This window comes from Mycothermus thermophilus (assembly GCF_041956435.1).
Source record: "Mycothermus thermophilus strain CBS 625.91 unplaced genomic scaffold VTJ04scaffold_2, whole genome shotgun sequence".
Lineage (NCBI taxonomy): Eukaryota > Fungi > Ascomycota > Sordariomycetes > Sordariales > Chaetomiaceae > Mycothermus > Mycothermus thermophilus.
In genome coordinates this window covers 3,993,360-4,020,741 of record NW_027191428.1, presented here as the reverse complement: position 1 = coordinate 4,020,741, position 27,382 = coordinate 3,993,360, and the positions used below count along the sequence as shown (strand labels likewise).

Here is a 27,382-nt window from a genome sequence, read left to right as displayed (position 1 = left end):
CTGACCAGACTGATCTCCTAATATACTGCTTCTCCCTTCTCCCTCCCGCCCTGTGCATCGTGATTGTTGTTGACCTGCCTCACCTAAGGTACCTGTGGCATCCACATTGTGTGGATCTTAGATCCGTCAGCGTGCTTCAGCGTCTCCTCCACCCTCGACACCAGCCTGACCTCCGCCTTTCTTCTTTTGATCTATCTCTCTTGTTGATTTCCCTCAATCCTGTTCCTCGACCTATACCACCATGGACAACCACGACAAGGCCATCCTGGCCGCCTCGGCCAAGCACCCCATCGTGCCCCAAGAAAAGGGCAAACTCTACGCCTACGGCACCGCCGGTTTCCGCATGAAGGCCGACCTTCTCGACGGAATTACTTTCCGTGTTGGCCTGCTCGCCTCCCTCCGAAGCCGCAAGCTCAACGGCCGGGCCATTGGCGTCATGATCACCGCCAGCCACAACCCGGCCGCCGACAACGGTGTCAAGATCGTCGACCCCATGGGTGACATGCTGGAGCAGGAGTGGGAGCATTATGCCACCGCCCTCGTCAATGCCCCGTCCGATGAGGTGCTCGTTGAAGTCTACAATCGCCTGGCCGCCGACCTGAAGATCGACCTCAAGCCCCCCGCCAAAGTCGTTTATGGTCGTGACACGAGGCCTTCGGGCCACACCTTGAGCGTTGCTCTGGCCGACGCTCTCGAAGCCACCAACACCGAAGCTGTCGACTTCAAGATCCTCACCACGCCCCAGTTGCACTACCTCGTGCGCGCCACCAACAGCGACGGCACCCCCCTCGCCTATGGCACCCCGACCGAGGCTGGGTACTACGAGAAGCTTGCGGAGGCCTTCGGTCGCGCCATGAAGGGCAGGAAAATCAACGGCCCACTCATTGTCGACTGCGCCAATGGCGTCGGCGGCCCCAAGCTCACCGAGCTCCTCAAGTACATCCCCAAGGAGAAGTACAATCTTGACATTAAGGTGGTCAATGATGATGTTCTGAGGCCCGAGATTCTCAACCTCGAGGTATGTTCGGTCCCTCATTAGCCCGCTTTCTTCTGACGTATGCTGACTTCCTTCCCTTTTGTAGTGCGGCGCCGACTTTGTCAAGACGAGGCAGAGGGCACCTCCCCTTCCCAAGCCGGAGCCGGGCGTGCGTTCGTGCTCGTTGGACGGCGATGCCGACCGCTTGATATACTACTGGGTCGACCCGGAAAGCGGTTTTGTCATGCTTGATGGCGACCGCATCTCGTCCCTTGCCGCCTCCTTCATCGGTGACCTCGTCGAGGCCGCCGGGCTTCGGGATGAGTTGCGCATTGGCGTCGTGCAGACGGCCTATGCCAACGGTGCCAGCACCACCTACATCACACAGCACCTGAAGCTGCCCGTCATCTGCACCCCAACTGGCGTCAAGCACCTCCACCATGTCGCTCAGGGATTTGATATTGGAGTGTACTTCGAGGCCAATGGTCATGGTACTGTGCTCTTCTCTCCTGATGCTCTGCAGGCATTCCGCAAGACACAGCCACAATCACCGGCTCAAAAGGAGGCTCTCGACACGCTTGCTGCCCTGGCCGACCTCATCAACCAGACTGTCGGCGACGCCATTTCCGATATGCTCATGGTTGAAGTCATCCTCGCCCACAAGAAGTGGTCCCTGCGCGATTGGGCCTTGACGTACACCGACCTGCCGAACCGCTTGGTCCGCGTCGAGGTTGGTAACAAGGACCTATTCGAGACCACTGACGCCGAACGCCGCCTGCTGCGTCCCGAGGGTGCCCAGGACGAGATCGACCAGGCCGTCAAGAAATACAAAGATGCCCGCGCCTTTGCACGTGCCAGCGGCACCGAGAATGCCTGCCGTGTTTACGCCGAGGCCGCTACCCGTTCCGAAGCCAACGAGCTCGCCGAGCGCGTGGCTCGGATCATTGAGCGCTATGGTTCCCTCTAGAGCCGGATCGAGCCCCCCTTGCGCGACCCCGTCCCGTCCAAGCACCCTATCGATTCCTAGACTGAATCTGTCTCTGGCATTGCCCGCAAACGCTCTAGCTCGGACCTTACACTGTCTCCTGATATGAGCTCATCTTTGCTGTCTTCCACTGACGACGACACTTCTCGACATAACCACCGCCGCCGTGCAATCACCCTGCCGATCCCCATCCCCACCCCCATCTCCACGCCTGCGATAGCAGAATCCTATCGCCGACGAACAAGCTACGTCCATCGTCGCGCAGCAAATTCCTACTACTTCTCCACCATTGGCACCGACCTCTCCACCTCACCCTCCGACTTGCTCCTCCCGCCGCCGCCACCCGGCGTAGATCTCGCCCACAATCCCGAATCCTGGCAGCAGGCTGCGTATCTCGAAGAATGGTCTGCCAGACGATGGCAGAGGAGGATGCAACATGCACGCAAACTGGGGGGCGAGGAAGCAGCTGTAGCGGTCCAGGCCAAGGCGAGGGAATGGACGCGCAAGTTTGGGTACGGACAATCCTCGCTGTTGCAGCTGATTCGTGATTCGGGGTGGTTAGGGAATGGAGGGAGTTCGCCAGCGAGAAAGACGACGTCGATGGGGGAAAAGAGGGGGTTGAAGCCCGAGGAGAGGGTTACGGTGAGCTTGCCAAGGTTGGCGGGAGCGACGACAATAACAACGGCAAGACTCGAGGTTGAGAGGATTACTGCTACTGGTACTTCTACCCCCGAAACGATCACGGATATTGACGGCGAGTCTTTTTCAAGAAGCAACAGCGGCGATAGCAGCGGGAGCTGGGGTAGCACGGACACTCTTTGTGAGGCAGATGATGACGACGACGACGACGACGACCTGGACGGAGACAGCCTGGGTTTCGACGACAGTGTGGCAGTGTCACGGCGAGCACGGACGCAGAAAAAGGCGCAGGACGACGTGGATGGTGGGTATGAGAACTTTAAGCGTTGATTCAAATATATGAGATTTCACGACCAGGGAGGGTTGGGTCGGGAAGAGGGCAAGGGATGATCCGGTTTAAGCGGAGGGAGGGGAATAATTAAGAAAAGAACAAAAAAAAAGCAGGTCTGATTTCCTTAGCGATTACTTTGGGAGCAGGCGCTCTTCTCGAGGGGAGGGGAGGGGAGGGGGCGGGAGGTATTGAGTCTTTAGTTTTGACTCGGGTTTGGTCTCTTTGGTCGTCTTCCAACGACGACGACGGTGGTTGTCTAGCGAGTCGATCAAAAGCTTGGTGAATGAATGATGAATGAAAAAGCAGACAACAAGAAAAGAAAGATTTTTGTCACAAAAAGCGTGGATGATTTGTCTTTCGGTGTCTATAGAGGGTGCAGGAGGCTCCATGGGGTAGTCATGAATTTAGCGGCATGAATGATGATGACGATGAGGTTGGCTCCATCGTGTGCTTTCGATGTCGAAACGTCCAAGTTGATGGCGCCAGGATAGTGAGAGAACTCATAGTGCATCGCATATTACCTGAGGCCATTGAACAAACTTAAGAGACCGCAAGACAGCAAACGAGTTCTTACAGACTGAGGCCGCAACCAGTTTTCTTTCATGATTGTCTTATCTAACCGAGGAAACACAAAAGCAAACAAAAAACAAGATGTCCCACGATTGTACGGGTATCCCATGTCCATTGTCATTGATCAAAGATCGAGACCGAGAGAAGTAGAAGTATCGCGTATCGCTTGCCTCGGGGTTCTCTACCAACTTCCCTCCCATCCATCCGTCCTAAATTATCTCTCACCCCTCTTTTGCTACCACCCTTCTCTTTTCCTCATCTCATTGGCTTTCCGTCTGTCAAGGATATATATAAAACATCCTCTACCAAAAAATGCCTGCCCTTAGACCGTTGATGACTCCTGGCCGGCACCTTCGCACTCTTCAGCGTCATTGCACCTATTATACGCTTTGGCAAGAGCTCGTGCTTCCCGCCGAGCCTCGAATGTGTAGCGGCAACTCTGGAAGGAGGCTGGGTCTCTTGCTGGTTCACACAACTCAGCTGCTGATATTAAGGCGGCCCTAGACAGGTGTCTCCCCGCATGGGTGGTGGTGCACTCGTTCGCGCTGACTGACGAGTCTCGCCTCGCCTGGCCCCGCAGAGATGGCTTGCGACCCGGAAGCCTTCCTCAATGCTGAAGCGAGCGTGCCTTTTTGGGGACTCGCTGCCCTACGCAAAGGCTTTGGTGTGATGGTGTGATGGACCCCATCACGTCCTCTTTAGCACATCTTGTACAAGCACGTGCCCTCAGCCTGGCGGTTCTCGTCCTCGGTAACGAGGCGGTACTCGATCTTGATGTCGAGGTCGCGCTTGTTCTTCTCGTTGGGACGGTTGTGCAGGGCGCACTCGATCTTCTCGCCCTCCTCGACGGTGAGGACGTCCTTGAGGTAGAAGACGGTCTGCTTCCAGTGGGTGTACTTTGTGTGCGGGCCGGTGGAGAAGCGGACGGGCTTGTGGCACGCGGTGAACTCGATGTCGAACCACGCCACGAGCGCGTGGATGAAGTCGTTGCGCCGCACCTTGAGGTCGAAGGGGCAGCTGAAGGACAGGTCCGAGGGGTTGACCTTGTACAGGTCAAGCGTCAACACCGCAGTCGGGTCCGTGACGACAGCCTTCATCTCGACTGTGTCAACGAGGGGCTCGGAAAGGGCGGTCTCTTTGAGAGGGCTGTAGTCGAATCCGTAGACGTTATCCCAGACTGAGGAGAGCAATGTTAGCAGGTTAACCAAGACGGAGCTCAGGTGGCAAACCACATACAGCCGATCTTCTCCTCCTTGTACTCGCCGTCCTCGATACCCGCAATGAAGATCGTTGCCTTGTCTGGGAAGATGAGGCCATCTTTGGCCAGGTACTTGTCGCGAGCATACAGGACCGTGTCCAGCATGCTCTCATAGAGGAGGAAGTAGCCCATCCACTCCGAGATGATGATATCGACCTTGGGGTAGGGCATCTCAATCTCCTCCATCTTGCCCTGGATCAGGGTGATCTTGTCGGCCAGGCCATTGACCTTGACGATCTCGCGCGCCTTGAAGATGATAGTCGACATGTCGACACCGATAACGTGCTTGGCCCCGGCCTTCGCGGCGAACATGGAGAGAATGCCCGTGCCGCAGCCGACGTCGAGGACGACCTTGTTCTTGAAGATGTGCTTATTCTGCATGATGGCGTTCATGTACGACCTCGTCCGGACCTCATCTTTCTGTCAACGCGAAAAATGGTTAGTTTCGCCTAGGTCGCGACGAGAGAGGAGAGTTTCATGAGTTGTACACACCAACATTTCCTCATGGATGCCTGGTAGCAGGAAGGGGGTCGCGGGTTAGCTAAACAGACTAGGAAGCACGAGAAAAGGGTATATTGTTGCTCACCATGGTGGTTGTAGCTGTTGAAGTAGTGTTGCTCGGCGTGAGAAAGCTCCTTGAACCGCTTCTCGGCGAGTTCGATATCCATAGCGTCGTTGGACATTTTGGATGTCGCGGAGGGGAAATGAGGAGGAGACGGGTAAGGAGAATGAAAACTAGAAAGAAAAAAGGAGAATCCAAAGGATATCCCCGAAAATGAGAGGATGAGGAGTGAGGAAAATGAGAAAAGAAAAAACCTCGGGCTCTTTTCTGGTTGCGCAGTGAACAATTTGGGTGGAAAATTCCAAAGCAGATTGAAAAGCAACCCGCCGATAAGGTTTCTGATGTTGGAGGGTGGGGAATTGCCCCGCACTCAGTAGTGAAACGAGTGAAGCGGGCAGGGTTGGGGTTAGAGCAGCGTTTCGGCTTTTTGTTGTCAAGTTTCAGGAGGGGAGGAGCTCAAAGGAGAGAGGGTAGGCCGATGTCGGGTGTGCAAGTTTTAGGGGGGGAGCAGCGAAGTAAACAACACCTCACAATGCCCAGGGGATGAAGGCCATCTGGACCTATCAAACTATGTATGCGTTGTATTTGCATACTCATCATACACCATACCTACTTACATGGAGGCTTTCCCTTCAGGAGTACGTTAACCGTCTTCCCATCTTTATCTCTGTCTCTCCTCTTCCCGGCCTTCCTGGCCATCCCAAGCCACGCCCGAACGCCAATCGATGCATTTGCGAACTAAGAATCCCATGCCATCTATACACACGTACAATGTTCTTTCCTCAGTGACATGTCGCCCTAGGCCATGCCCGCCATCTGCAGCAACCGTGCGCCCACCTGGAGGTTGGCGTACGAGTAAGCCGTCGACCCAGGTGGGAACGTGCCATTAGCCGCCCACAGGTCGATCAGCGCCTGCATGGGCTCCAGCTCCTGCGGCTTGAGCATGTCCAGGGCAGTGGCCGTCAGGACAAAGTGGCTGAAGCAGCTGTTGAGCTGCTTCTCCAGGTTGAGATGGTAAAATGGCTCGACAAAATGCGCCCAGTACAGGTGGGCATAGACACGGAACATTTGGAGGAAGATGGTCCGGCAGATGCTGGCGAACTCCTTGGGGAAGCCGCTGCGCTTCCCGATCCATTCGTCGGCGGTGCTGGTGAGGGCAGTGCTGGGGATGCTGGGGTTCGGCGCGAAGGAGACAGTGGCCGGGTCGGTAGGGAAGATGTTGGTGTCGTCCAGTTTGCCCGAGATCCAGCGCTTCATAAGCGACATGTACTCATAGGCCGGAAGCTCGACCCGCTCGTAACGGTCTTCCTTCTTATTGAGCCATGTGTATGAGTGGTTCCTGTGGTCGAGTGTGAGCAACAGGGAGTTCGTGATGTTCCGCGACGATGGGTTCCTTACGGCCCAGCAGACATGCGCGGGCATGTGCTGACATTGCAGATGGACTTGCCCGTCTCAGGCTCCTTACAGGTGACAACATTGACAAAGTTCCACAGATTGCGGTAGTGCTCCACGGCTTGAGAGAGAGTTAGCAATGAATAGACGGCGGAATCACATTTCATGACAGGTCCACCGACATACCTTGATGAGCGATCCATTCACCTAGCTCGACCGTCTTGGGCTTGCTGCTCAGGGTCATAAAATTGCCCTTCACAATGTGCTTGGCATATGCGGGATTGAGCCACAGAGGGAGCGGATGAGGGAGGCGGTACGAGTTGAGAACCTCCTCGCCAGTTGGAATGGTCTTGGGGAGAGCGGGCGATGCAGGCAGCGGCGGGAGCTTAGCTAGCTGCTGCAGGTTGCTGGAGGATTTGCTCCGTTGGCCGAGGCTCTTGTCCGGCGGGGTGAGGTGGTTATCATCAGCCGCGGGCACAGGACTCTTTCCACCACCATGTTTGCCAGCCCCCCTAAGGCGGGCATTGCTACAAGAGAGTTAGCATCAATGCGATGTTGGGTCAATTGAAGAATGAGAGAGACAAGCAGGAGTGACCAGGAAGAAATATCAACTCACATGCCAGAAAAGAGGTTAGACATCTTGGCTGTGGATGGCTCACCAGAGCTTGTCACACGAGACTGAAAACAAGACGGGTGACTAAAGAGAAGTCATACAGAATGAAAGGCAAGGATACTGCAAGTATTCTGTAAGAAGTAATCCCGTCCCAGCAAGGACCCGGTGTGGTTGTGAAGCTCTTGTAAGTGGTGAGAGATGGTTCGGTTAAAGAAACGACAAGATGAGTTTGTTTTTGTTTGTGTCCACTGATGAATTGACGACGGATTCGAGAATGAGGCAGGCCTTCCTTCAGGAGTTCCATCCAGGGTCCTTCTGTTCTTCGGGTACCCATGCAATGCAAAAGGGGCAAGTGCGGGTGAAACACGTTCCTGCCATGCCAAGCCGTGCCACGCGTTGCCAAGCCAGCAGGGGCACAGATCTCTGCCAAGAGTTGCACGTGATTCCGTGTCTCTTTGGCGTCGAATCTGCACGATCTCACATGCAAGAAACGCGACTTGCAACTTTGTTGCCTGGCATTGTTCCCGTCGTCGGTGGAGCATCTTCCAGGCAACTGGGAGTCGGCTCTTACACAACTTGGTGCTGTTATGGAAGTGCATAAAATGTTTGCATAGGTACATCTCTCGTACCAACTTCATCAACACAATGTCAATAACTCTCAACACGACTTGGAACGCTTTCGACAACCAAACGCAGCCTCATTGACAGAGACCTCCAGACTCAGAACAACGATGGAGGTCTGAGTTGGCTTTCCCCTCGATAATTCCATGAACAAATCTCCCAAAATCTTCGGCTAGGATCCGAACCGGCATGGATTCAACTCTCAAGGAAAAGATTGCCTTTTTCGACGAACTTGAGGCACTCGACCGCGCGAGTGATGACGACAACATCGTGAATGACAAGGAGAGACGTCACCGGGAAGTCTGCCGAGCGTTCTTCAGCTCACGGGAAAAGAAACCTCCCGGAAACCAACGCCACACAACACCCATGGCCGGCCCCCTTGCCCCGGCTCCCAACCCTGGAACCCGGGCCGAAGCCAATCCTGGGGTTGTGAACCCGGCATGCAAGATGACTGCAGGGACCGAGGCCTCTGCCCCTCCCAAACCCGCCGAGGCAGCTCCAGTCCCAGGCACAATCCTCTCGAGGCCGTCATCTCTCCGAAGGAGTGCAACTCTCCCAACAACCCCCTCATCGACCCTTGAGCAACCTGCCTCTTCAGGCCCCGGGACGAGGAAGAGGAAGCGCCAGTCAGCAACCAAAACGATCCCCGAGTCTGCCAAAGTCTTTCGTGGACTTGCCTTCTATTACATCCCAAATAATGACATCGCACCGGCTCGGAAGTTGCGCATCGCCCGGGCTCAAGAGTACGGAGCCCTGTGGGTTCGTAACCTCTCGGAGGCGACGCATGTCATTGTCGACAAGAACCTGGTCTACAAAGATATCCAAGACATAGTAGCTCCGGATGTTGCCGGCTTGCTGACTATTGTGAATGAGGACTATCCTCTCGACTGCATCCAGTTCAAGAACCTCCTGAACCCGGACCAGGCCAGGTACAAGGTTGTCGGTCATCCATCTTCGAAGGAGAAGGCAGTTCCAGGCGAGACACCGCAGTCATCGCAGATATCAGACCGTTCACTTCGCATTAAGCCATCTAGAACGTCGAGAAGAAGAAGCTCGAGTGGCACACCACCACGCGATGTTCAATCATCGCCAGGCCCGATGGATCGGACCTCAAGGGAATTAGAGGAAAGCGAGATTGCACCTCCCGTGCCGACTATTCATCAGCAAGATGAATCAACAAACAAATCTCCACCACCACAAAAGGATGATATCAAGGATGAGTTGTCCGAGTACATCCAACTTGTTCAGCAGTTTAAGGGCCTTCCGCTTGATCCCGAGGATGACGAGGCGACTCAGTCGAGCAAAGGTGCACATGGATCTGATTCCGAGGAGGTTGATGATGGGAGATCAGATGATGAGAGGACACGAAAGAGGGTCGCTGGAGCCCGCAAAGATCGCAAGGAGCTCACCTTCGAGGACCGCTTTGCTTGCAATCGTGGTGGGACCAAAGACAAGTCAGCCGACGCTGCAAACCCCAACACCAGGACCATCGAAGTCTTAGAACAGATGTGCGATTACTATGATCGCATCAATGACCATTGGCGGACCACCGCCTACCGCAAAGCCATTACTACCCTCCGACGCCAGACGGTCAAAATCACCACCGCCGAGGAAGCCTACCGGCTTCCAAACATCGGCCAGCGTCTAGCCGCCAAGATCGAAGAGATCGCCACCACCAACAAGCTCCAGCGGCTCGATTATGCCCAGGAGGAGCCGCTCGACCACGTCCTACAGACCTTCCTCAACATCTATGGTGTCGGCCTCGGCCGCGCCAACAAATGGATCGCACAGGGATTCCGTACCCTCGACGACCTGCGTCAACGCGCCAATCTCACGCCGAACCAGCGCATCGGCATCGACCATTATGACGACCTCAACAGCCGCATCCCTCGCGCTGAAGTCACCGCTTTGTTTGGCTATGTTCGCCGCGAGGCCGCCCGTCTCGACCCGGCTGTCGAGCTGCTCGTCGGAGGCAGCTACCGCCGCGGAGCCGACTCGTCAGGCGACATGGACGTCATTGTCACCAAGAAAGGCACAACCTCGGCTACTGACCTGGTTCCTTTCTTGGAGCAGCTCGTTGAGGTGCTCACGCGCAAGGGTTTCCTCGTCGCTACCCTCGCGGGGTTAAATCATCGCTGCAACACCCTGCATGGCGAGCCCAGCAGCAAATGGCACGGCTGCTGCGTTCTTCCTCCAGACGCTACAGACCTGCTCCCCGCCGAGTCTTCTGTCAAACCGGCCGGAATCTGGAGACGCATTGACTTTCTACTCGTCCCTGAAACCGAGTACGGCGCCGCGCTCATCTACTTCACGGGCAATGACATCTTCAACCGCAGCCTGCGCCTGCTCGCGGCCAAGAAAGGCATGCATCTCAACCAGCGCGGGCTGTACTTGCGGCGGAGTGATCGACGTGCGGCGAAGGCGGCGAGGACGGGGTCGTATAAGATGGAGGGCACGGCGGTGCAGGAGGGTGAACTGCTTGAGGGACGGGACGAGAAGAGGATATTTGAGATATTGGGGGTAAAATGGCGCGAGCCTTGGGAGAGGTGGTGTTGAGGACCTTTCTCTGTGATTGGCTATGAGTATTTGATAAGGTAAAGGTTTGGAAGGTGTTTAGGACCATGGGCATTCATAATCATGGCTTTTGCATTTGCATTTACTTGGGGTATGAAGTGATGGCACTAAAGAGGAGAGAAAGACTGAGAGAGAGGTCAGAGTCGAGGTACCCGGTGATACAGGCGCCAGTTGGGCACAGCTGCCATAGTGATTGACTTATTTGGAGGGTTCCTTCCAACAGTTACCTGCAGCCATCAAACGCTGCCAGACCGAAAAGAACGTGTGTCCGAAATACCTTCCGGGTTATCGTCCCTGGCGGCAGGCTGGAATCTCCTCTCTCCCCGTTTCTTCCTCCTTTTCTTCTGACCTGACGCATACATCTCGGCCTTGCCACGCTGCCATCACACAAACATGTCCGAACATACAGCAGACCTCAAGGGAGACGCGTCTCATCTGTCAAAACAATGGACATCTGTCCCGTCTTTGTGTCGTCCGTTCCTCATATCAGGGCAAGTCTTTGATTCATATTGTTTCTATTGTCCTTGGGACTAAGACCGTACCATACTTTGAAGAGATGGCTAACACAAGTGTTGGAGAGCATTATAGGCAGACCCGAAACTCGCCATGGGATTCCAGTGTTCTCTGTCACGCACAAATCTGCGGTTGTCATATTCGGCTGTCGATGACATGTCGGGTTGTTGGTAGCCATAATACTGAGTTGCAACTGTCACCCCAGATCGTCGAGCTAAGCGCCCACTCTTCCATCATATGCTGGCCTTAACTTGCTTCCGTTGCTATGTATGGCGAGTACGGGATTGTGTGTCTTTGTTCTGGTATTTTTAGCTCGAGGTCGCTCTTGTTTTCTTTGTCTACCTCCAGCAGAACTCGGAAACCTTTGAACCGAGATTCTCAATGGCATTGTCAAGCCACCCCAAGACAATACCTTTGTGTCTTTGTCAGGCGACAAACATAAAATCATGGGCGATGCGCTCTGAACATACCAGGAATTTTCCCTCGAACCATCATCGACTCAACTCATCAGTATTTCAACTCTACCTGAACTTTCACTCAGTTCAAACTTTCTGGCCAACAACAAGCACTTCTCGCTGGACGAGAACAGATTTACAACTACTTACTCTCGGTAAGTCATAATTAACCCCTATATCAACAAACGTACATACGCTTGCAACGAGCAATCATGGAGCCACAGATGCAGTTCCAGTCTCCGTCGTACAAGCACCTCCCGAAGCTCTCGTTCGGTGTCGAGCTCGAATTCCTCTTTTATTTCCGTACCGATCGGAAGCAGAAGCTTCGCGTCAGAAACGACAGGGCATCCGTGCCCTGGACTTTCATGGATGCGCGATTTGTCGAGAAGGAGGGGTTCCTTCCTGCCCCCATGCTCCCCAAAAACATCAAACTCGACAGCATTGCGCTTGAAGAAATTTCGCAGGAGGAACGGGCAAGGCATGCTCAAGGCTGGGCCGAGAATCTGATTGCTGAAGCCATCAGCACCGTCCCCGGCGCCAGGGTCGAGGGTTACCGGTTTGGGCCGGACGGTCAAAGGTGGAGTCCCATGTATGTTTTCAGTGACATCAGGCAGCCCGGTAGTTGCTGGGAAGTCAAGGATGACGGGTCTGTTCGGGAAACCGAGGTCAGGGTCGACGGCTACAGCTATGTCGGCATCGAGGTCACAAGCCCGGCGCTTTGGGACATCCCCGAGAGCTACCAGCATATCCACAATGTCGTGCAGATGTTGACTAGCCAGTTCTGTTTGCGCGTGAATCCGCGCTGTGGGTTCCACGTCCACGTCGGTAACGGCCGCGAGATCGGTAAGTCGAACCCCCGGCCGCACAGCCTCCAAACCCTCCGGACCGCCGCTGCGCTCACGTGGGCCGCTGACGGCGTTCTGAGCACTCTCCATCCTCCGGAGCGCGGCATCAATCAATATAGCATGCCCACCCGTTTCCTCTCTCGCCTTGCCAACGGGCTGATTGCCGTTGTGAAGGGAGCGTACCCACAGGAAATCATCATCGGGGCTGCCAAAACCTCAAATCTTACGCACACCATCGACCGTACGCCTTCGGACAGCTTCCCGCGCAGCGGTGACCGATTTTATCCCGCGATCCGCATGGACCCGGTGGATAGGGCGCATACGGATAGATACCAGATGTTGGCGCTAGGCAGGAGGATTGCTGCCCGGCCTTCGCGTTCAGACTTGGCTAACAAGACTGTGCTCTCAGGCATAGATTTTTTCCGCACCTGTCCGGACGCTGAAACCCTAGCCGCGACAATGTATCAAGCAAGACGCTTTGGTGCTAGCGAAAACGGATGGCAAACCCGCCTCAACTACAACTTCAATAAGTATTTTGAGGTAGGTACAATACCGGAGGAACTTGACTTTGACCCAGAAGACGTCGCTTCGCGCACCGTCGAGTTCCGCGAAGCCGCCGGCTCCCTTTCGGCCAACTGGATCGTCACCTGGAGCAGGATCTGCGTCGGCCTGTTCCGCTTCGCCAACGACGCCACTCTCAATCAGGTTCAGGACGTCATCGGCAAGCTGGCCCTAGCCGAGGAAGTCGGGCTGAAGAGTCGCGAGGAGCCCAAGAAGCGCGAGTACGACGTCATCTCGTTCCTCACTGACATTGGCCTCTTCAGCGAGGCGCTGTTTGTCGAGAAGATGCTGGGCGACGAGGGCAGTTGCCGGGTGTGGTATCCCAACTTCCTGGCCTATGGCGAATGTCTTGAGTTCCATCCCTCAAACCCCAGGGCTGAGATGTTCTATCAGAGACTTATCGCCCGGACGATCAACCCCGAACTGATGGGCGAGCATACATTTGAAGACCTGTTCACTCTAGTTGAGGTTCCTAGGAACGCGATGGACCAGGATGGGGATCAGACACAGGCTGACGATGTCCGTAGTGATGTGGCTGTGGCAAGCGGTTCCGACGATTGAGACCATTCCGACAGGAAGGATGAGTCCGAGGAGGGCCATGACGACAGGATGGATGAATCCCGGGAGGACAGCGTCCGGGCTGACGGGGATGGTAAGTTGGACGGTTCAACAAGGTTGGACACTGACAGGTAAGTTCTCCTGTAATGTTTAATCCTATATTATAGAGAAATATGGAGCTGGCCTCCTACGAAAGAAAGTCATGACTATGCCCTGTTGTTGCCGTGGAAATTGTAAGCGGTATAAATCCTCATTCTTACTGGAATATGCTCAACTGATCATTATGTCGAGTTGCTTATAAGGGATGAGCTAAGCATAAGTACTTACATTGCTCATGGCCGTACTCAAACCTCTCAATCTAAGCCATGCATATTCATTTTCATCTGACATATTAGAACAAACGTGCGCCATAAAAGGAAAATCGGATTAAACTTCATAGGAGAAACAAGAGCTCGTCGAAAAGCCTGCTTTATGGGCTAGTTTCGAAAGAAGCCCTCCCTTTCAACCTCTCCTGGATGGGACAAAAGAGACTGTTACTTCGCCGTCTCCTCAACCATCCTCATCATTGCTACTTTGTAAACAAATCGCACATGAAGTTCAACATTGCAATCGCTAAGTAATATTGGGTAACTCCTCTGTCATGTACAAAACAATTTACATTTAAAACCCTGGCTGTCCCTAGATAAAGAGAGATACAGGAAAAGAGAAATTACATGACTGTTGAACACCCAGAGGAGATAGAAAAAAATTCCCCGCCTGCTCCCCGTGCTACATTTCCTCCCATTTCTCTTCCTTTTTCTTTTTTTCTTTTTTTTCTTTTTCTTCCCGGTCAACCCCATCGTACACCCTCTCCTCGCTCCCTCGCAGCTTCCCCTTCACTCCTTGGCCGCACCCCCAATCACAGCTCGCTGCGCGGCCTCCACGATCCGCTGCAGAAAGCCCTTCGTGGGGGCGGATGACGAATCCTCGGCGGCGGCGACCCCTTCTTCGCCCTCCTCACCCTCCAGCGCATCCGCCGACTCCGCCGACAAGCCGGCCAGCGAGGGCGGTTCACCGGGAGTTGGCACCCCCGACACAACCTCCTCCTCCCCGCCCTCTCTGCTCTCCATCAGCGCAGCCGGGGCAGGGCCCGGGCCTGGGGCTTTGCCCTTCCCCTTCACGAATGGGGACGTGACAGGGTCGTCGTCATGCCCAGCCTCCGTCTCGGCGATGGTCTCCCGCAGGGCCCCGGCCGCGCCGTCAAACACCGGCGAGCTGGAGGACTCGTCGGCGGCCTTCTCCTCCTTCTCCGCATCCTCCTCCAGCTCATCACCGCCTCGGTGACCCTCAGTCACAGGGCCCGCCTGGCCCTCTTGGGCGCCATAAATTTCCTCCCCCTCGGCGGCTTCTTCTTCCGCCTCTTCCTCCTCCTCCTCTACCTCGTCCAACTCCTCGTCCCCCTCATCGCCACCGCTGCCGCTATAGCCAGCCTCCTCATCGTACTTCTTCAGCACGTCAATAAGCAGGCGGATGCGCGCAATCCCGCTCGTCTGCCGGGAGATGTCAAACAGGTGGTTCAACATCCCAAAGCTGGCGTAGTGCACGTTGTCGTGCGTGGCCTGGGGCAGCAGCCAGGCGTTCCAGCGGGGAACGAGGGCACTGTTGAAGAAGTCGGTGTTGATGACCATGTACATGAGCAAGGCGTCGACGGTGTGGGCGATGAGGGCGCGCATGCGGAACATGAGCGGGTTCTCGCCCTGCTCGAAGGCCATGGTTAGGGCGTCCTCCAGCGGCCGGTAGATCTTGGTGATGTTGCTGGTGGCGAGCTGGGGGCGCGGCAGGTCCTCGAACCACTTGCGGAGGTGCCAGGTCGTGTCTGCAATGGCAGACAGGGCCAGGTTGATCAGCCCCTCGCACTTGACAGAGCAGCCCGAGATGTAGGCGAACACGCCGCGCTTGATCGGCTCGGCGTCGACCTTGAAGGTCGGCTGAACCCACTGCGTGTACTTGGTCTTGTCGTACATGTAGAGGACAGCGTGGGAGAGTTGGATGGGGCACATGACGGTGCAGTCCAGCTCCACGTATCCGCCATCGGACCTTCGGGGAGGCAGAAGCTTCTCGAAAACTGGCGACTCGCGGCAGAGAATGTTTCGGTGAAGCTTCCACTCCAGGTAGCCGCAGCGGAGCTTGACATCCCAGAAGTGAGGGTTGTTGAGAAGGCTATGGATTGATTGATGGTTAAACAACATGTCACAAATGCATGAGAACACAGCGGTACTACTTACTGCACGCGTCCCTGGTCATGAGCTTGAATCGCCTGGGCCCTGAGAGCCTCAAGCTCGCGGCCTTCAATGGTTCCAACCAGGCCTTCCGTGTCGCTGAGCATTTGCTTTCCGGTCCCGTGCCAGATGAGGTAGCTCTCGACAGTGCCAGCAGCGGCCGGCATTGGAGAAGGGCCTTGGGTAACGTCCATCATGGCATACGGTGCGTTGCTCGGACCAGGGACCGACGTTATCCCTGCCGGACCACTCGACGCCATGAAGCCAACACCTCCGCTAGGACCGACGCCTGGGTTGGCCGCGTGCACTGGAACGCTGCCGGTGACAGTCCTCGCGCGACTGTCGGTCCTAGTGGAGGACGGGCTACGGGGGAACTGACGGGTGTCGCCCGAAGCCATGCTGCTCGTCGGCGACGAAGCATTGAAGCTGGGTGACGACATTCTGTTGACGCGCGAATGGTTGCGGAACGCTGGGGTTGGAGTGTGTTGAGGTCGACGGAAAGCACTGGATGTTCTCTGACGAGGTGTTGAGTTCGGGCCAAAGAACTCAGACCTCGGATGATGATGCTGTTGATGATGCGAGGTATTGTATTCACGACCGGCTTGCGAGGAAGGCGAGGGGAAAGCGAAGGGATCGGGTACGGCCTGACGTGAGTGTGAATTGTTCCAGTGCTGCGGATGACGAGAAGAATTGTGAAAACCCGCGTTCGGGGCCGGGATCCCTTCAATCCTTGACGGCGATCCAGTGAAGCCGAATGTCGAGTGGTGTTGTTGGTGTGATCCAGGGTGAAAATTTGTGGCCAAACTGGTTGTCACAGTTTGGTTGAAGGCCTGTGTGTTCGTAGGCCCAGGTGTTGTGAATTCCGGCCTGGTCGGCTGAACAGTAGACTGGCAGGTGCCCTTCTGGGGATTGGGAGGATAGAGAGATTGGTGATACCCGTCGAAGTTGGCCACCTCAGCAATCCTGTAAGCCGTCTGTCGAGTTATGGAGCTCGTTGTCGACAGCGGCGAACCGTACTGACTAGATGACTCACTGGGAGCTTGAAATGAAGTGGCACCGTCTGAGCTCGTGTACGTCCGAGGATCCGGAAACGGAGGGGCGAGGGGATTCGGAACAAACTTGGACGGAGCCTTCTTGTGCTGTTTATCATCCAGATGAGAACCGATTTGGGTTGCTGCGTGTTGAGAAGCAGTCGGGGCGACGTTGTAATCAAGGCGAGGGTTAGCTTGAGGTGCTTCGTGATGATGAACAGTCGGGGTAGTCCGGGCGAAGTCGTCACTGAGATGAGGACCGACATGAGTTGCTTCAGGACAATGAGCAGTCGGGCCGGTTGGAGTGAGACTGTGATCAAGACCAGAACTGACTTGAGTTGCTCTGTGATGAGAAGTCAGAGTGGTTGGAACGAAGCCGTCACCAAGAAGAGGACCGACTGGAGTCGCGCCGGGATGATGAGGAGTCCGGGTGATATCGTGATCAAGCTCAGATTCGTTGGCTTCTTTGGTAGCCTCCAAAATTTCCTGAGCTTGAGCGTTTTGCTGCTGTGACTCTCCAGTCGCCGTGTCACCGGGTTGCGGGAGATGCGGGAACTCCTCTGTTCCAGTCCCGTGAGGTGCGAGTTTCTTGGAAGCACTGGAGGGGCCGGACTGCTTGCCTTTAAGGGCTGCAGCATAAGAAACCGCAGAAGTCCGCGGCGAAATCAGTGCGTTCCGCGACATCGATGGGGGCTCAAGATCAGTTGAACGATTCCGCGACGTAGTGGATGGAAGCTTGGGAAGATCCGCGACCGCTTTCCGCGACACATTGGGTGGCTTCATCGAAGTATCTTGAGGTTGAGACCGCTTGGAGGAACGAGACGACTCAGACGCGAGGGATGCTGATGACTGGGCTCGATGGATCGGCTTGGAGGTGCCTGGTCCAGGAGTCTCGTTTCCCTTGGACTTGGGCCCCTTCTTCTTCTTCTTCTTCGAAAATTTGTTGGACTTCTTCTTGGAGAATGTGCTCTGTACTTTCTCCCACTTGCCCTCCTCGGAAGCCTGAGCTTGATCGGGTGCCTCTTGGTCGAGAGTCGACTTGGCTGCCGACTCGGCTGTCGTAGATGACGCTTGCTTCCCTCGGAGGGCATCAGCATACGAAGCTGCATGCTCTGGCGCCGAAGCCCCAGAACTGGCCAGGTTGTCCTGGGCTTCTCCAGTCATTGTTGTGATCGAAGTTGCCAGACAAGCCCTGACAAGTGAGATCGAAAGGCAGGTCGACGTCCTGTCGTGGTCGGTGATGGTCAGTATTTGTGAACAGGCGATATGGGGATGATGAAAAGAGAAAAATGGAAAAGAAAGAGAGTGGTGAGGAGAAGGAAAGACTTGCTTGTCAAGTTGTCCTGAATTGGGAAGCAAAGGTCGGTGCGGGTGGAGGATGTAAGAAAGATCAGAGGAGGTTGAGGTTCGGTGGAAGAGAAATGAGTTTGGAAGAAGTGGTTTGCGACTGGTGTCGCGGGGAGGAATTGGAGGATAAGAGAAGAAAAGGCTGAGGTTTGGATGGAAGAGAAGTGAGCTTTAAGAGGGAAGCTCGTGACTTTGGTCGTGGTAGAGAAGTGAGGAGTCAGAAAACGAGGAAAGGGAAAAGTTGCAGTTTTGTGACAGGGAAGTGAGTTTTGGGAAGAGGGTTGTGGTTGGTGCCGCGGTCAAGAAGTTGGAGGATGACAGAAGGTTCAGGTTTGGTGGAAGGGAAGCGGACTTATGAGATGACCCGTGACTTTGGTCGCGGCAAAGAAGTCGGAAGACGAGAGAAGAGAAGATTGAGGTCTGAAGGGAGTGAAGGGGATTTTAGGAAGAAGCACGTTACCTTTGCCGCGGTAAGGAAGTCGAAGGATGAGAGAAGAAAAGGCTGAAGTTTCGTAAAAGAGAAGTGAACTTCAGGAAGAAGCCCGTGGCCCTTGTCGAGGCAAAGAAGTCGGGATGACAAAAGGAAGGGGTGAGATTTGGACTGAGAAGTGAACTTCAGAAAGAAGCTTGTGACTGGCGTCTTGGTGAAGAAGTTCGAGGATAACAGAAGAGAAGGTTGGGGTCGGTGAAAGTGAAGTGGGTTTACGGACAAGGTTTGCGACTTTTGTCGTGGTAAAGAAGTCAGTCGATGGGAGAAGTCGGTGGGTGAGAGAAGGTTAAGGTTTGGAGGGGGAGAAGTGAAAAGGGAGTAGCTTGCAGGAAAGGTTCGTGACTTCGCGGGTCAACAAAACAAAGCACAGGTTTGCAGCGACCGACCGACCATTTTCAAACCAAGTTTTCTCGTGCCATGTATTGGTCTGAAGAGTGCGTCAAGTCTTCGCTGGACCACCGACCAGACTGCGCACAAACAAGAGGAAACTCAAACGCCTGGGGAAACAAAATCTCCTAACGACACCCTTTGTGCTTGACCACATTTGACACTTTATCAACACCAGAAACACCACTCACGTTGATGTAGCTGATTTCCCTCCTGTGTTCCCACAACCCCCCGGTCATCCATGGATACCAAAGCGGCTCCTTTACCCGTATCCCCATGCTGTAGCCAACCCTCGCTGTCATCCTCCATCTACTCGTTTTTCCCTGAGATGTATATCGCAACGTCGACGAAGAACATTGATGTTCTGAGGAGCAGACACCCAAACCAGACAATTGCCAACGCGAACAGTTCCAGGGGTTTGGTGAAGACCCGGAACAGTCCGTGATGGAGTCGGTAGAGCATGCAGCCAAAGTCGAAGGCATCCACCGAGAGCCCGAACATGATGCCAGCGAGAGCTTGGAACACATTCTCCGCCTAGTGTGTTGCGAGCTTCCGAATGTCGCTGGGCTTGGGACACCAAGCCATCGAGGACCGGATCAATCCCATGGCTGTCCACCTCGTTGGGGAGCCCGTGAATGGAAGGATCAGCAAGTTTCGGATTCGCGCGAAGGTGGCTTTCGCCAGTTCAGCCAGCCAGGAGGGCCGTGTTGGTGGGTTGGCGAGTTGGGTCGGTCCATCGACTTCCATGTTTGCGCAGGACTGGAGGCGCGAATGCCACTGAAGCAGGATGGAGGTTGGGCCAGGCTGAAAGATGCAGCTGAAAGAGAAGTAACGCTGTCGGACAAAGATACTGGGAGTCGCTGAGAATGGGATGAGGCTGGTGGTGTGAGATCTTAGGATGGACCACGGCAAGATAACAAACAGCATATATAATGGAAGACACTAGGCCTGAAGTAGTGAATGGCCCAGAAAGTGACATAAGGTGGTTGAGCAATCATTCAGGAAGGACTTCCTTCCAAAACAGCAGACACAAAGACAACACAAGTAGGGGGAAGGAGAATCCAACATGCCACCCATCAAGGGATCGCGGTTACTATTTTATTTTTAGCACCTATGACTTTATCATGAAGATCTGCAAGAGGGTCAGTACGCAACCAGAACAGGCTGTGTAGGCTGGGTATGTGTAGGGTTCTCACCTGATTAAGCGCCGTGGCATCTGCCAAGGCCATCTTCTTCTGAGCGATGTATCTTGACCTTGCGATATATCGACTTGCCCCTGTTGGAACAGGCGTCGAATAGCCGCTTCCAATGGGCGTGGATACACCGCTCCCAGACGGCGTCTTCTCGGAGGAGGAGCCATCGCTCTTCTGGCTCTTGCTTTGGGAAGCCGAATCACTTGTATCCGCTGCAGACTCTGTTTCCGACTTGTCCTTTTTCCTCTTCTCCTTCTTCTCCTTCTTCTCCTTCTTCTCCTTCGCCTTGTCTTTCTTCTCTTTCTTGCCTTCCTTGTCTTTTTTCTTCTTCTTCTTCTTGGACTTCTTGGAGTCTGTAGAGCTGTCGGCATCTCCAGAGGCTTCCCCCGCTTCGGAAACTGCAGCACTCGTGCTTTGAGCCGAATCATCTGTGCTCGTCTCTCCGTTCTTGCTCTTCTTTGACTTCTTTGACTTCTTCTCCTTGCGATCTTCTTCGGGCCTGGTCTCATCCTCGCTCCCAGACTCGGTTTTCCTCTTCTTGGACTTCTTCTCCTTCTTCCGGGCCTTCTCTTCTTCCACATCGCTGTCATCCGCTTTCCGTTTGGCCGACTTCGATGTCGATTCCGAGGCATCGCTTGAATCTGCGGAGCCATTTATTGTGTTAGACGCCAGGGGTTCGGACGGAGCCTTCTCCTCGCCATCCAGCGCGGCCTTGACCTGGTCACCGACCAACCAGCCGCCGCGGACGAAGCGGATGGGCCCAAACTTCTGTTGTACGTAGAGGTTGAGCTTCATATCGGCACGGGCCTTCTCCTCGGCCTCCAGCTCGACTTCAGACTTTCCATTGAGACGACCGAGCAGGCTCTGAAAGGCGTCGAGGCCGACGCATTCGTCTCCGTTGTTCCGCTTGGCTCCGAGCCCGAGATTGTCGTCCTTGAGAATGACGCGGATGTGTGCGGCATTGGCCTCGGTGTGCCATTCGGCATGAGGCGCGTTCTTAGCGCCGAGGTATTCGCCTGGCTTCCATCCCTGCGCCCTCAGCATCCGCTGGCCGAACGACTCGGTGTTGCGCGACCATTTTGTGTTGTTCGGATCCTTGCCGATCTTGCGCTTGCTGGTGGTGGGTTAGCGGGAATGCGGTGGACAATGGTCGGTGGGAGCAATTCATACTTCTTGGCCGCGGCGAGTCCCATTTCGAACCAGGGCGCACGGCGCGGTTGAGGTATGGAAGGAGGGGGGTGTCGGGGAGGAGGGTAAGGAGGTGTGTTGTTCGTCTGGGAGAGACAGAACGGAGCGTTGAAGTTCAAAGTGGGTCAAGAAATTTTGGCGGACATCAGGCGCAGAATGATTCTGCCGCCGCACACCGCTAAATGCTTGGCGATATCTGGCCTTGGCAAGTGTGGGGTCCCAATTGCATTCGACATGTCCAAGCTCTCTTGAGGTTTTACCCAAGACCAAGACACTGAATGCAATTGTCGTCTCGCCGTCCTGGCATCACTTACACCACAACACACCAACATGTCTGCTGCCGCAAACACATCCAGACAGCGGAGAAAATCCCGCTCTGCTCGGGCTCGTACGGAGGCCGACTCAGACAAGGAGTATCAGGCCTACAACGCTCGCTTGCAGCAAGCTAGCGCTGCCCGCGCTCGTCTGCAAAAGGGAAGGCCTTATCCATCATCCCAAGACACTGGATGTCAAGTTCCAAACAGAGAGAATTGATCTCCCTTTTGTCGTACTTAGCCGAGGACGCAACTAACTATCTGACCCGTCATCCCCAGGCCAAACAAGCCCGTGACCGCCACCGCGCAGCCCTCGCCGCAGCCTACGAAGCAACCCTCGACCAAACCATCGCCCGCATCCAAACCTCCCTCTCCAAGCTCACTGACCTGCGGTACGTTTCAATCCCTCCATTCCCCAATATCCTTTCCATCATATATCCCCAGCAATCCTTCTCATCCCTCAGCATCTCCCTCCTAACCTACCCCCTCCTCAAAATACCTACTAACCCCCCACACCACATTAGGTCTGCCCTCTTAACCCGCCACCTCCGCCACCTCCGACACGCCATGGACCGCCGCGATGCGACCGTCGCGCAGATCTCCCGCCGCCTGGCCGAGCACCAGAAGCGTGTGCTGACCATGGCGGCGCGGCTGGACGCTCTTTACAAGGATCGCGCAGATGCGGCGGCGGTGATGAGAGAGGAGGTTGCTTCGCTCGAGAATGCGGCTGTTGGTGGTGATGAGGGAGGAAGGATGTGAGGAGTTCGAGGGCGGGGGTGCGTGGGTGATAATGGGCTCTGGAATTGCTTGCGAGGAGGCGCTTGCTGGCGTTGGGTGGGTGCGAGGGCGATGGTGTGTGAAGGCATTGAGGCTAACGGTCGGTTCCATCAGCTGGGGGAGGCTGTCGGGCGTTGCTCTGTTTTATGGTGTGGGATGTGACTGATTCTCTGGTCGGATATGTGGCTGTGGCTATGTGTGCTGGGGAATGGTAAGACATTCCGAGTTGTGAAAAGCTGCAAGAAGTTTCGCGAATTTATCGAAGGAAGAACACCCGTGATTGCTCCAACCCCAAGTCTATCCTCGTGAGGTAAATACTGTACATTCGCATCGCATGGTATCGTGACAAGCGCTTCTTTTGTCCGCCGAATCCCCCAACCCCCGCTCACTCAATCTCAAACTTTGAAGCCAAACCCGGCCATGCAGCTCCGGTACTGCTCTATTGTCGACTGGCAGTCCTTCTGTGGGTCGGCCGCGTTGGAGAAGAGCAGGCACTCGTCGCGCCGCGACTTCTCTTCCTTGCAGACGCAGCAGGGCTGGAGGAGTTAGTATTTTGTCAGTTTCTGGTGGTTAAAGGAAACGGGGTGCGTGAATTGTTTCAATGTCCAAAACTCTGGACCGAGCAGAAAGAGTGTGGTGGTCCAGTGAGACGAACCTTAGGCTTGGACGCGGCCTGCGTGGCCTGGGCCGGCGCCGCGGCAGCAGCAGCCTGTGAGAGAGAGGCTGTGATGGATGGGTGTGTCAGTGAGAAGATCTCAGGAAAAGGTGGGTTGATGAACCCGGCGTGTTGAAAGCAGGAAAACATACGGATCTGAGCAGCCGGAGTAGCCATGTCGAAGTCTAGAAGAATGTCCTTCCAAGGGTGCCGGGTTCAGAAAAAAAGAAAAGAGTTCGAGAAACTCACTCGTTCGGGAGCAAGAGAAAGTTGAAGTGAGGTGGTTCTTAGGTAAGCCGAACCCGAGAAGAGCCGATGTTGTTGATTTGTCAATTGCCTTGCGCCATCGACGGGGGGTCGAGAAACGCCAAGCCGCGATGGCGTCAGTGGGGATCGACGGTCCCACATCTCACGTGATACCCTTCAACGTCACCACATGGGCTGGGATATTGGCAAGAGGGTTAAGAGGAGGAATTACAGTCAAAATGCTCCTGCTGCTTCTCTAACACAATGTTCCAATATCCGTGGAAGGATTGATACATGATAGCAGCAGCTAAAGTGACAAAAAACCAAATACATCCTCAACATCTCTTCTTCACCACCCTTATCTCCCACAACCAACTTCACAACCTCACACACAACCCCTCTACCCAAACCCAATTAAATCCCCCACCATCACAAGCTGATACTTCTCCACCGCCTCCTTCAACCTGACCAACACCCCCGCAGCCAGCGCCTTGACTCCTTCTTCCTCCCTGGCTTCATCACCACCCCTCAATCCTCCAAACACGGCGCCCACCCACTCCATCGCCTCCACCACCTCCCTCCCCAGCTCCGCGCACACATCCCTTGCGCGGTCCTCATTCACATCTAACAGCGCCAGGAACCCAAACAACACGGCTCTCGTCACTGCCAGATCCCCGACGGCGGCAGCGCGGACGCGTGCGCCGAGGAGCAGCCGCCATAGCTCGGCGGTCATGGATGGCAGAGCCAACGTCCCCGGTCCGGCGGCGTGCAGGAGCAGGGCGAGGGTTTGGAGGTAAAGAGATAGAAGGTGCGGATGGGAGACTGCGGTGTGGAAGCGGGCCGAGGAGATGGCTGAGCTTGTTGTGGAGTGCAAGGCGGCTTGGAAGCGGGCGATGAGCGGGGAAAAGAAGGAGGTGGCGATGAGGTGGGCCGTGGTGTTGGGGATAGCCCGCTGGCGAGGGCGAGATTTGGTGGTGTATTTGGTCTTGGGGTTTTCGAGGAGGGCTTGCTGTTGTTGGTTGTTGGCACTATCTTGTTGCTTATTGAGACGCGAAGAGAAGGTTGATAGCTTAAGGACGTCAGGGCCGGTAGCTGCGTCGGCAGCCTTGGCTGCCAATGGGGCAAGCCAGGCATCGGTGAGAGAGCTGGTGATGTTCTCGAGTGCATTTTTCGGGAGACTTTTGAGAGAATTGCTCTGTGTGCCTGACGGAAGCGTGTTGTGTTCGAGATAGAGACGCTCGACTCGTTCCGGGAGGGTCTTGGAGGGGAACGCGGCTGCCGAAGCGTAGTTGGACGTCTCCAGGCCGGCGAGCTCGCGAGCTCCCATGCCGAGAACGGCGAGAATGGATGCTCGTTGGGAGATAGAGTAGTCGCCTTCGAAGAAGGTCTTCGCGAACCACGGTCCCATCTTCTCTGGTTTTGCCACCACGAGAGCAATCATGCCTTGGAGCCTCATCTGGTCAAAGCTTTCCATCTTGAACTTGTCGCTGAGGCCGACCAGCAACGAGGCAATTTCTTCGGCGTGTTCAGCCACTTCGGTTCCATAATCGGCTTTGCGTCGGATGAGCGTTGGAGCGGTGGTCAGAGCCAGTTTCTGGTGGTCGTAATTGTCGGAATCGCGAAGATACCGGATAAGCTCCCGGATGTATACAGGCGCCTTGGGCTTGTCGCGACGGATCAATGTTGGGTCATCATCGGAATCTTCAGGGTCTGAATCTGGCTTTGCATAGGGCACAATGTCGTCTTCTTCCGGGGGCTCGCCATCACTAAGCTCCTCAATTATGAGACCAGATTTCGGTTGCTGTTGTCGTTGTGGTGCCGGTTTCGGTGTGGGCTTTTGTGGCTTTTGTTGTGGTTGAGGTTTTGGCTGCGGCTGGTTCGACGATAGACGCTGTAATGGTCCCAGCGGCCCAACGTCATCGGATACCCTGACCAGCCCCTTGTACCACTTGCCCTCGGCCTGTTCTGTCTCCTCCATCTTGAAGTTAAGTCTCTTGTCTTCCTTATCGACAAGTCCGGAGAGCGCTTCGCCCACCAGTATGCCAAGGAAGCGGACTCTCTGGTTCGTTGCTGCCAGTCTGTTCGATATGGCGTTCATCCACGCGCTTGAACGCAAAGCCATGGCGAGCTTGACAGGTGATGTTCTGTGGATGTATCCCGCAGCCAAGAGTAACACTTGGGCGTGTGCTGGTTGTTGTCAGTTGTTTGCCACTAACATCTGGCTGGGAAAGCTCACCTTCTTGTTGCAACACTGGCGAATGTTTGATGTAGAGCTGATCTCCAAATTGGGCAAGGCTCTTCTCAAACACGGACATCAAATCATCTCGATGTTGACTGACTACTGCCATGACCGCCCGCCGGATGCCAATGCCGTCTCCCAAGCCAGCGCCTGAAGAGCTAGTCAACCAATCCACCAGGTGCTTCTTGACATTCTCTGACGGACCAATCGCTGCTTTCACTACTCCAGCGGCAGCAGAAATGATTTTGCTGCTCTCTTCGGACTCGCACCGACCGAGACGGTCCAGGGAATCAGAGGAGAGCATCTTCAGGACGGAGTTCAACACCTTCCGCTGGTCACTGGAAGGGAGACACTCGAAAAACCTGCCAAATCCTTTGGAGTTGGCATTCTGTTGCGCGTCGAGGATTAGCCCTAGCACCAGCTGCCATACCAGTTTATCTGGTTCAAGTTAGTGAGGCTCTTCTGAGATGCTGGTTCCGGACTCACCCAAATGTCCAAGACGCAGGGCCTTTGCAAGCAGATCTGCTCCAAACCTCGTCGCTTCTGTCGTTGACGAAGACAATGCCAACCGGATGAGGCACCGGCCCAACCATTCAGTGTACCGTACCGGATCGGCAGGCCAGAAGTCGTTGACCTCCTTGCTGGCCCCGTTGGATTTGATGATGTCTTCAGCCTCAGCAACAATCGAGACGATACGGCCACTGCCCAGAGCTGCCACAACCTCATGCAGGAGGGTTTTCTTCATCAAAGCCTCCTTTTCGGATTGTAAACCCCTCTCGTACAACTCGTATATATTCACCACAACACCAGGGTCTTGGATAAGACGGCAGAGCAGTTCAGTGACGATGCGAAGGTTCAGAACAATATCCGGCCTCTTGATCTTTGTCGCAGCCTCCGACTTGGCCTCTTGGATAAGGGCTCTCATACGCACGAGGATGGCATTGATGCCCGTGGTGCTGACAAGACAGGTCAGGAGGCGTCCCAGCGTTGAAGAACCATCTGGCTTGGCATCCTCGAGAAGCAAGGCCCAGTAGTTCGGAATGATCTCTGTGACCAACACCTGAACGATCTGAGAATTCAAGGGCCTTGGCAGGATGATATCCGGGATTGGGGGACGTTCAGTGCTGTGGCGATGGAGAAAGTCGAGGGTCGAGGTCAGAGTATCGTAGTCTGGCTCGCCCTTGAGGATCTCAAGCGCTTCCTCGGTAGTGATTGGGACACGGCCACGGGGTTTCTGGCTAGCGGAGGGCTCCAGCTGGGAGTCTGTGGGCTTTGACTCTCGCAGGAAGTTCCCCTCAGCCTCGACCGATTTGAGCCGGACGGTGCTTGCTGGCCTTAGCAACTCCTCCATGACTTGGGGGCGACTTGGACGTTTCCAAGAGAAACAAAATTAATAGTCTGGATGAGCGTATTTCACAACCAAATGGTTGCGGTTGGAGTTGATACTGGACGGTGCCCAGGTTTGAGGTGGCCCAAGTGAAGTCCCAGTCCAGGCTTGAGGTTGCCTCTAGTTCGGAGAGCTAGTTAATAGCCAGGTTGTGTCAACGGTTCTTTTCAGGCAAAGTGTCGATAGGACGTCCAAAATGGCATTATGAATAGCCCATAAGGAACCTTGGTGGCTGGTGTCTTTTAGGTATCATGCAACCCGACTTGGTGGTCGCCCGGAAAGGGTGAGAGAAGATGGTGTAAGACGGGAAGGTTCCAAGCCAAGAGCCAAGCTCCGAGCAGCAGAAACAAGAAAAGTGGGTCTCCCCGTCTGCCAAGCCCCGCGTGCCTGGAATGGTGGGGAACACGGCGTCGGAGC

At 55.0% G+C, this 27,382-nt stretch overlaps 12 protein-coding genes across 12 annotated transcripts; 6 read left to right on the top strand and 6 right to left on the bottom strand.

Moving 5' to 3' along the window:
- Positions 1 to 241: 241 nt before the first annotated feature.
- On the top strand, positions 242 to 1,943 carry VTJ04DRAFT_3645 (uncharacterized protein; the record flags this gene model as incomplete). Its single annotated transcript, XM_069361568.1, has 2 exons — positions 242 to 1,018; positions 1,083 to 1,943. The coding sequence occupies 2 exons, from the start codon at positions 242 to 244 to the stop codon at positions 1,941 to 1,943; spliced, it is 1,638 nt and encodes a 545-aa protein (XP_069222166.1).
- Positions 1,944 to 2,066: 123 nt separating this feature from the next.
- VTJ04DRAFT_3644 (uncharacterized protein) lies at positions 2,067 to 2,930 on the top strand (the record flags this gene model as incomplete). Its single annotated transcript, XM_069361567.1, has 1 exon — positions 2,067 to 2,930. The coding sequence occupies one exon, from the start codon at positions 2,067 to 2,069 to the stop codon at positions 2,928 to 2,930; it is 864 nt and encodes a 287-aa protein (XP_069222165.1).
- A 603-nt stretch (positions 2,931 to 3,533) lies between these two features.
- On the top strand, positions 3,534 to 3,988 carry VTJ04DRAFT_3643 (uncharacterized protein; the record flags this gene model as incomplete). The annotated part of the gene is made up of 2 exons (XM_069361566.1): positions 3,534 to 3,778; positions 3,868 to 3,988. 2 exons carry the CDS (start codon positions 3,534 to 3,536, stop codon positions 3,986 to 3,988), a joined length of 366 nt encoding a protein of 121 aa, XP_069222164.1.
- A 211-nt stretch (positions 3,989 to 4,199) lies between these two features.
- VTJ04DRAFT_3642 (uncharacterized protein) lies at positions 4,200 to 5,442 on the bottom strand (the record flags this gene model as incomplete). Its single annotated transcript, XM_069361565.1, has 4 exons — positions 4,200 to 4,678; positions 4,738 to 5,179; positions 5,252 to 5,271; positions 5,346 to 5,442. The coding sequence occupies 4 exons, from the start codon at positions 5,440 to 5,442 to the stop codon at positions 4,200 to 4,202; spliced, it is 1,038 nt and encodes a 345-aa protein (XP_069222163.1).
- Positions 5,443 to 6,119: 677 nt separating this feature from the next.
- VTJ04DRAFT_3641 (uncharacterized protein) lies at positions 6,120 to 7,352 on the bottom strand (the record flags this gene model as incomplete). Its single annotated transcript, XM_069361564.1, has 4 exons — positions 6,120 to 6,660; positions 6,720 to 6,834; positions 6,900 to 7,240; positions 7,330 to 7,352. 4 exons carry the CDS (start codon positions 7,350 to 7,352, stop codon positions 6,120 to 6,122), a joined length of 1,020 nt encoding a protein of 339 aa, XP_069222162.1.
- Positions 7,353 to 8,136: 784 nt separating this feature from the next.
- Positions 8,137 to 10,503, top strand: VTJ04DRAFT_3640 (uncharacterized protein; the record flags this gene model as incomplete). The annotated part of the gene is made up of 1 exon (XM_069361563.1): positions 8,137 to 10,503. The coding sequence occupies one exon, from the start codon at positions 8,137 to 8,139 to the stop codon at positions 10,501 to 10,503; it is 2,367 nt and encodes a 788-aa protein (XP_069222161.1).
- Positions 10,504 to 11,701: 1,198 nt separating this feature from the next.
- Positions 11,702 to 13,456, top strand: VTJ04DRAFT_3639 (uncharacterized protein; the record flags this gene model as incomplete). Its single annotated transcript, XM_069361561.1, has 1 exon — positions 11,702 to 13,456. One exon carries the CDS (start codon positions 11,702 to 11,704, stop codon positions 13,454 to 13,456), a length of 1,755 nt encoding a protein of 584 aa, XP_069222160.1.
- An 872-nt stretch (positions 13,457 to 14,328) lies between these two features.
- Positions 14,329 to 17,906, bottom strand: VTJ04DRAFT_3638 (uncharacterized protein; the record flags this gene model as incomplete). Its single annotated transcript, XM_069361560.1, has 3 exons — positions 14,329 to 15,652; positions 15,718 to 16,180; positions 16,745 to 17,906. 3 exons carry the CDS (start codon positions 17,904 to 17,906, stop codon positions 14,329 to 14,331), a joined length of 2,949 nt encoding a protein of 982 aa, XP_069222159.1.
- Positions 17,907 to 20,077: 2,171 nt separating this feature from the next.
- VTJ04DRAFT_3637 (uncharacterized protein) lies at positions 20,078 to 21,352 on the bottom strand (the record flags this gene model as incomplete). The annotated part of the gene is made up of 3 exons (XM_069361559.1): positions 20,078 to 20,098; positions 20,163 to 21,273; positions 21,330 to 21,352. 3 exons carry the CDS (start codon positions 21,350 to 21,352, stop codon positions 20,078 to 20,080), a joined length of 1,155 nt encoding a protein of 384 aa, XP_069222158.1.
- A 325-nt stretch (positions 21,353 to 21,677) lies between these two features.
- On the top strand, positions 21,678 to 22,752 carry VTJ04DRAFT_3636 (uncharacterized protein; the record flags this gene model as incomplete). The annotated part of the gene is made up of 5 exons (XM_069361558.1): positions 21,678 to 21,860; positions 21,941 to 22,053; positions 22,186 to 22,416; positions 22,553 to 22,596; positions 22,655 to 22,752. 5 exons carry the CDS (start codon positions 21,678 to 21,680, stop codon positions 22,750 to 22,752), a joined length of 669 nt encoding a protein of 222 aa, XP_069222157.1.
- An 81-nt stretch (positions 22,753 to 22,833) lies between these two features.
- VTJ04DRAFT_3635 (uncharacterized protein) lies at positions 22,834 to 23,270 on the bottom strand (the record flags this gene model as incomplete). The annotated part of the gene is made up of 3 exons (XM_069361557.1): positions 22,834 to 22,974; positions 23,094 to 23,161; positions 23,246 to 23,270. The coding sequence occupies 3 exons, from the start codon at positions 23,268 to 23,270 to the stop codon at positions 22,834 to 22,836; spliced, it is 234 nt and encodes a 77-aa protein (XP_069222156.1).
- Positions 23,271 to 23,739: 469 nt separating this feature from the next.
- Positions 23,740 to 26,929, bottom strand: VTJ04DRAFT_3634 (uncharacterized protein; the record flags this gene model as incomplete). The annotated part of the gene is made up of 3 exons (XM_069361556.1): positions 23,740 to 25,526; positions 25,576 to 26,016; positions 26,065 to 26,929. 3 exons carry the CDS (start codon positions 26,927 to 26,929, stop codon positions 23,740 to 23,742), a joined length of 3,093 nt encoding a protein of 1,030 aa, XP_069222155.1.
- Positions 26,930 to 27,382: the final 453 nt, after the last annotated feature.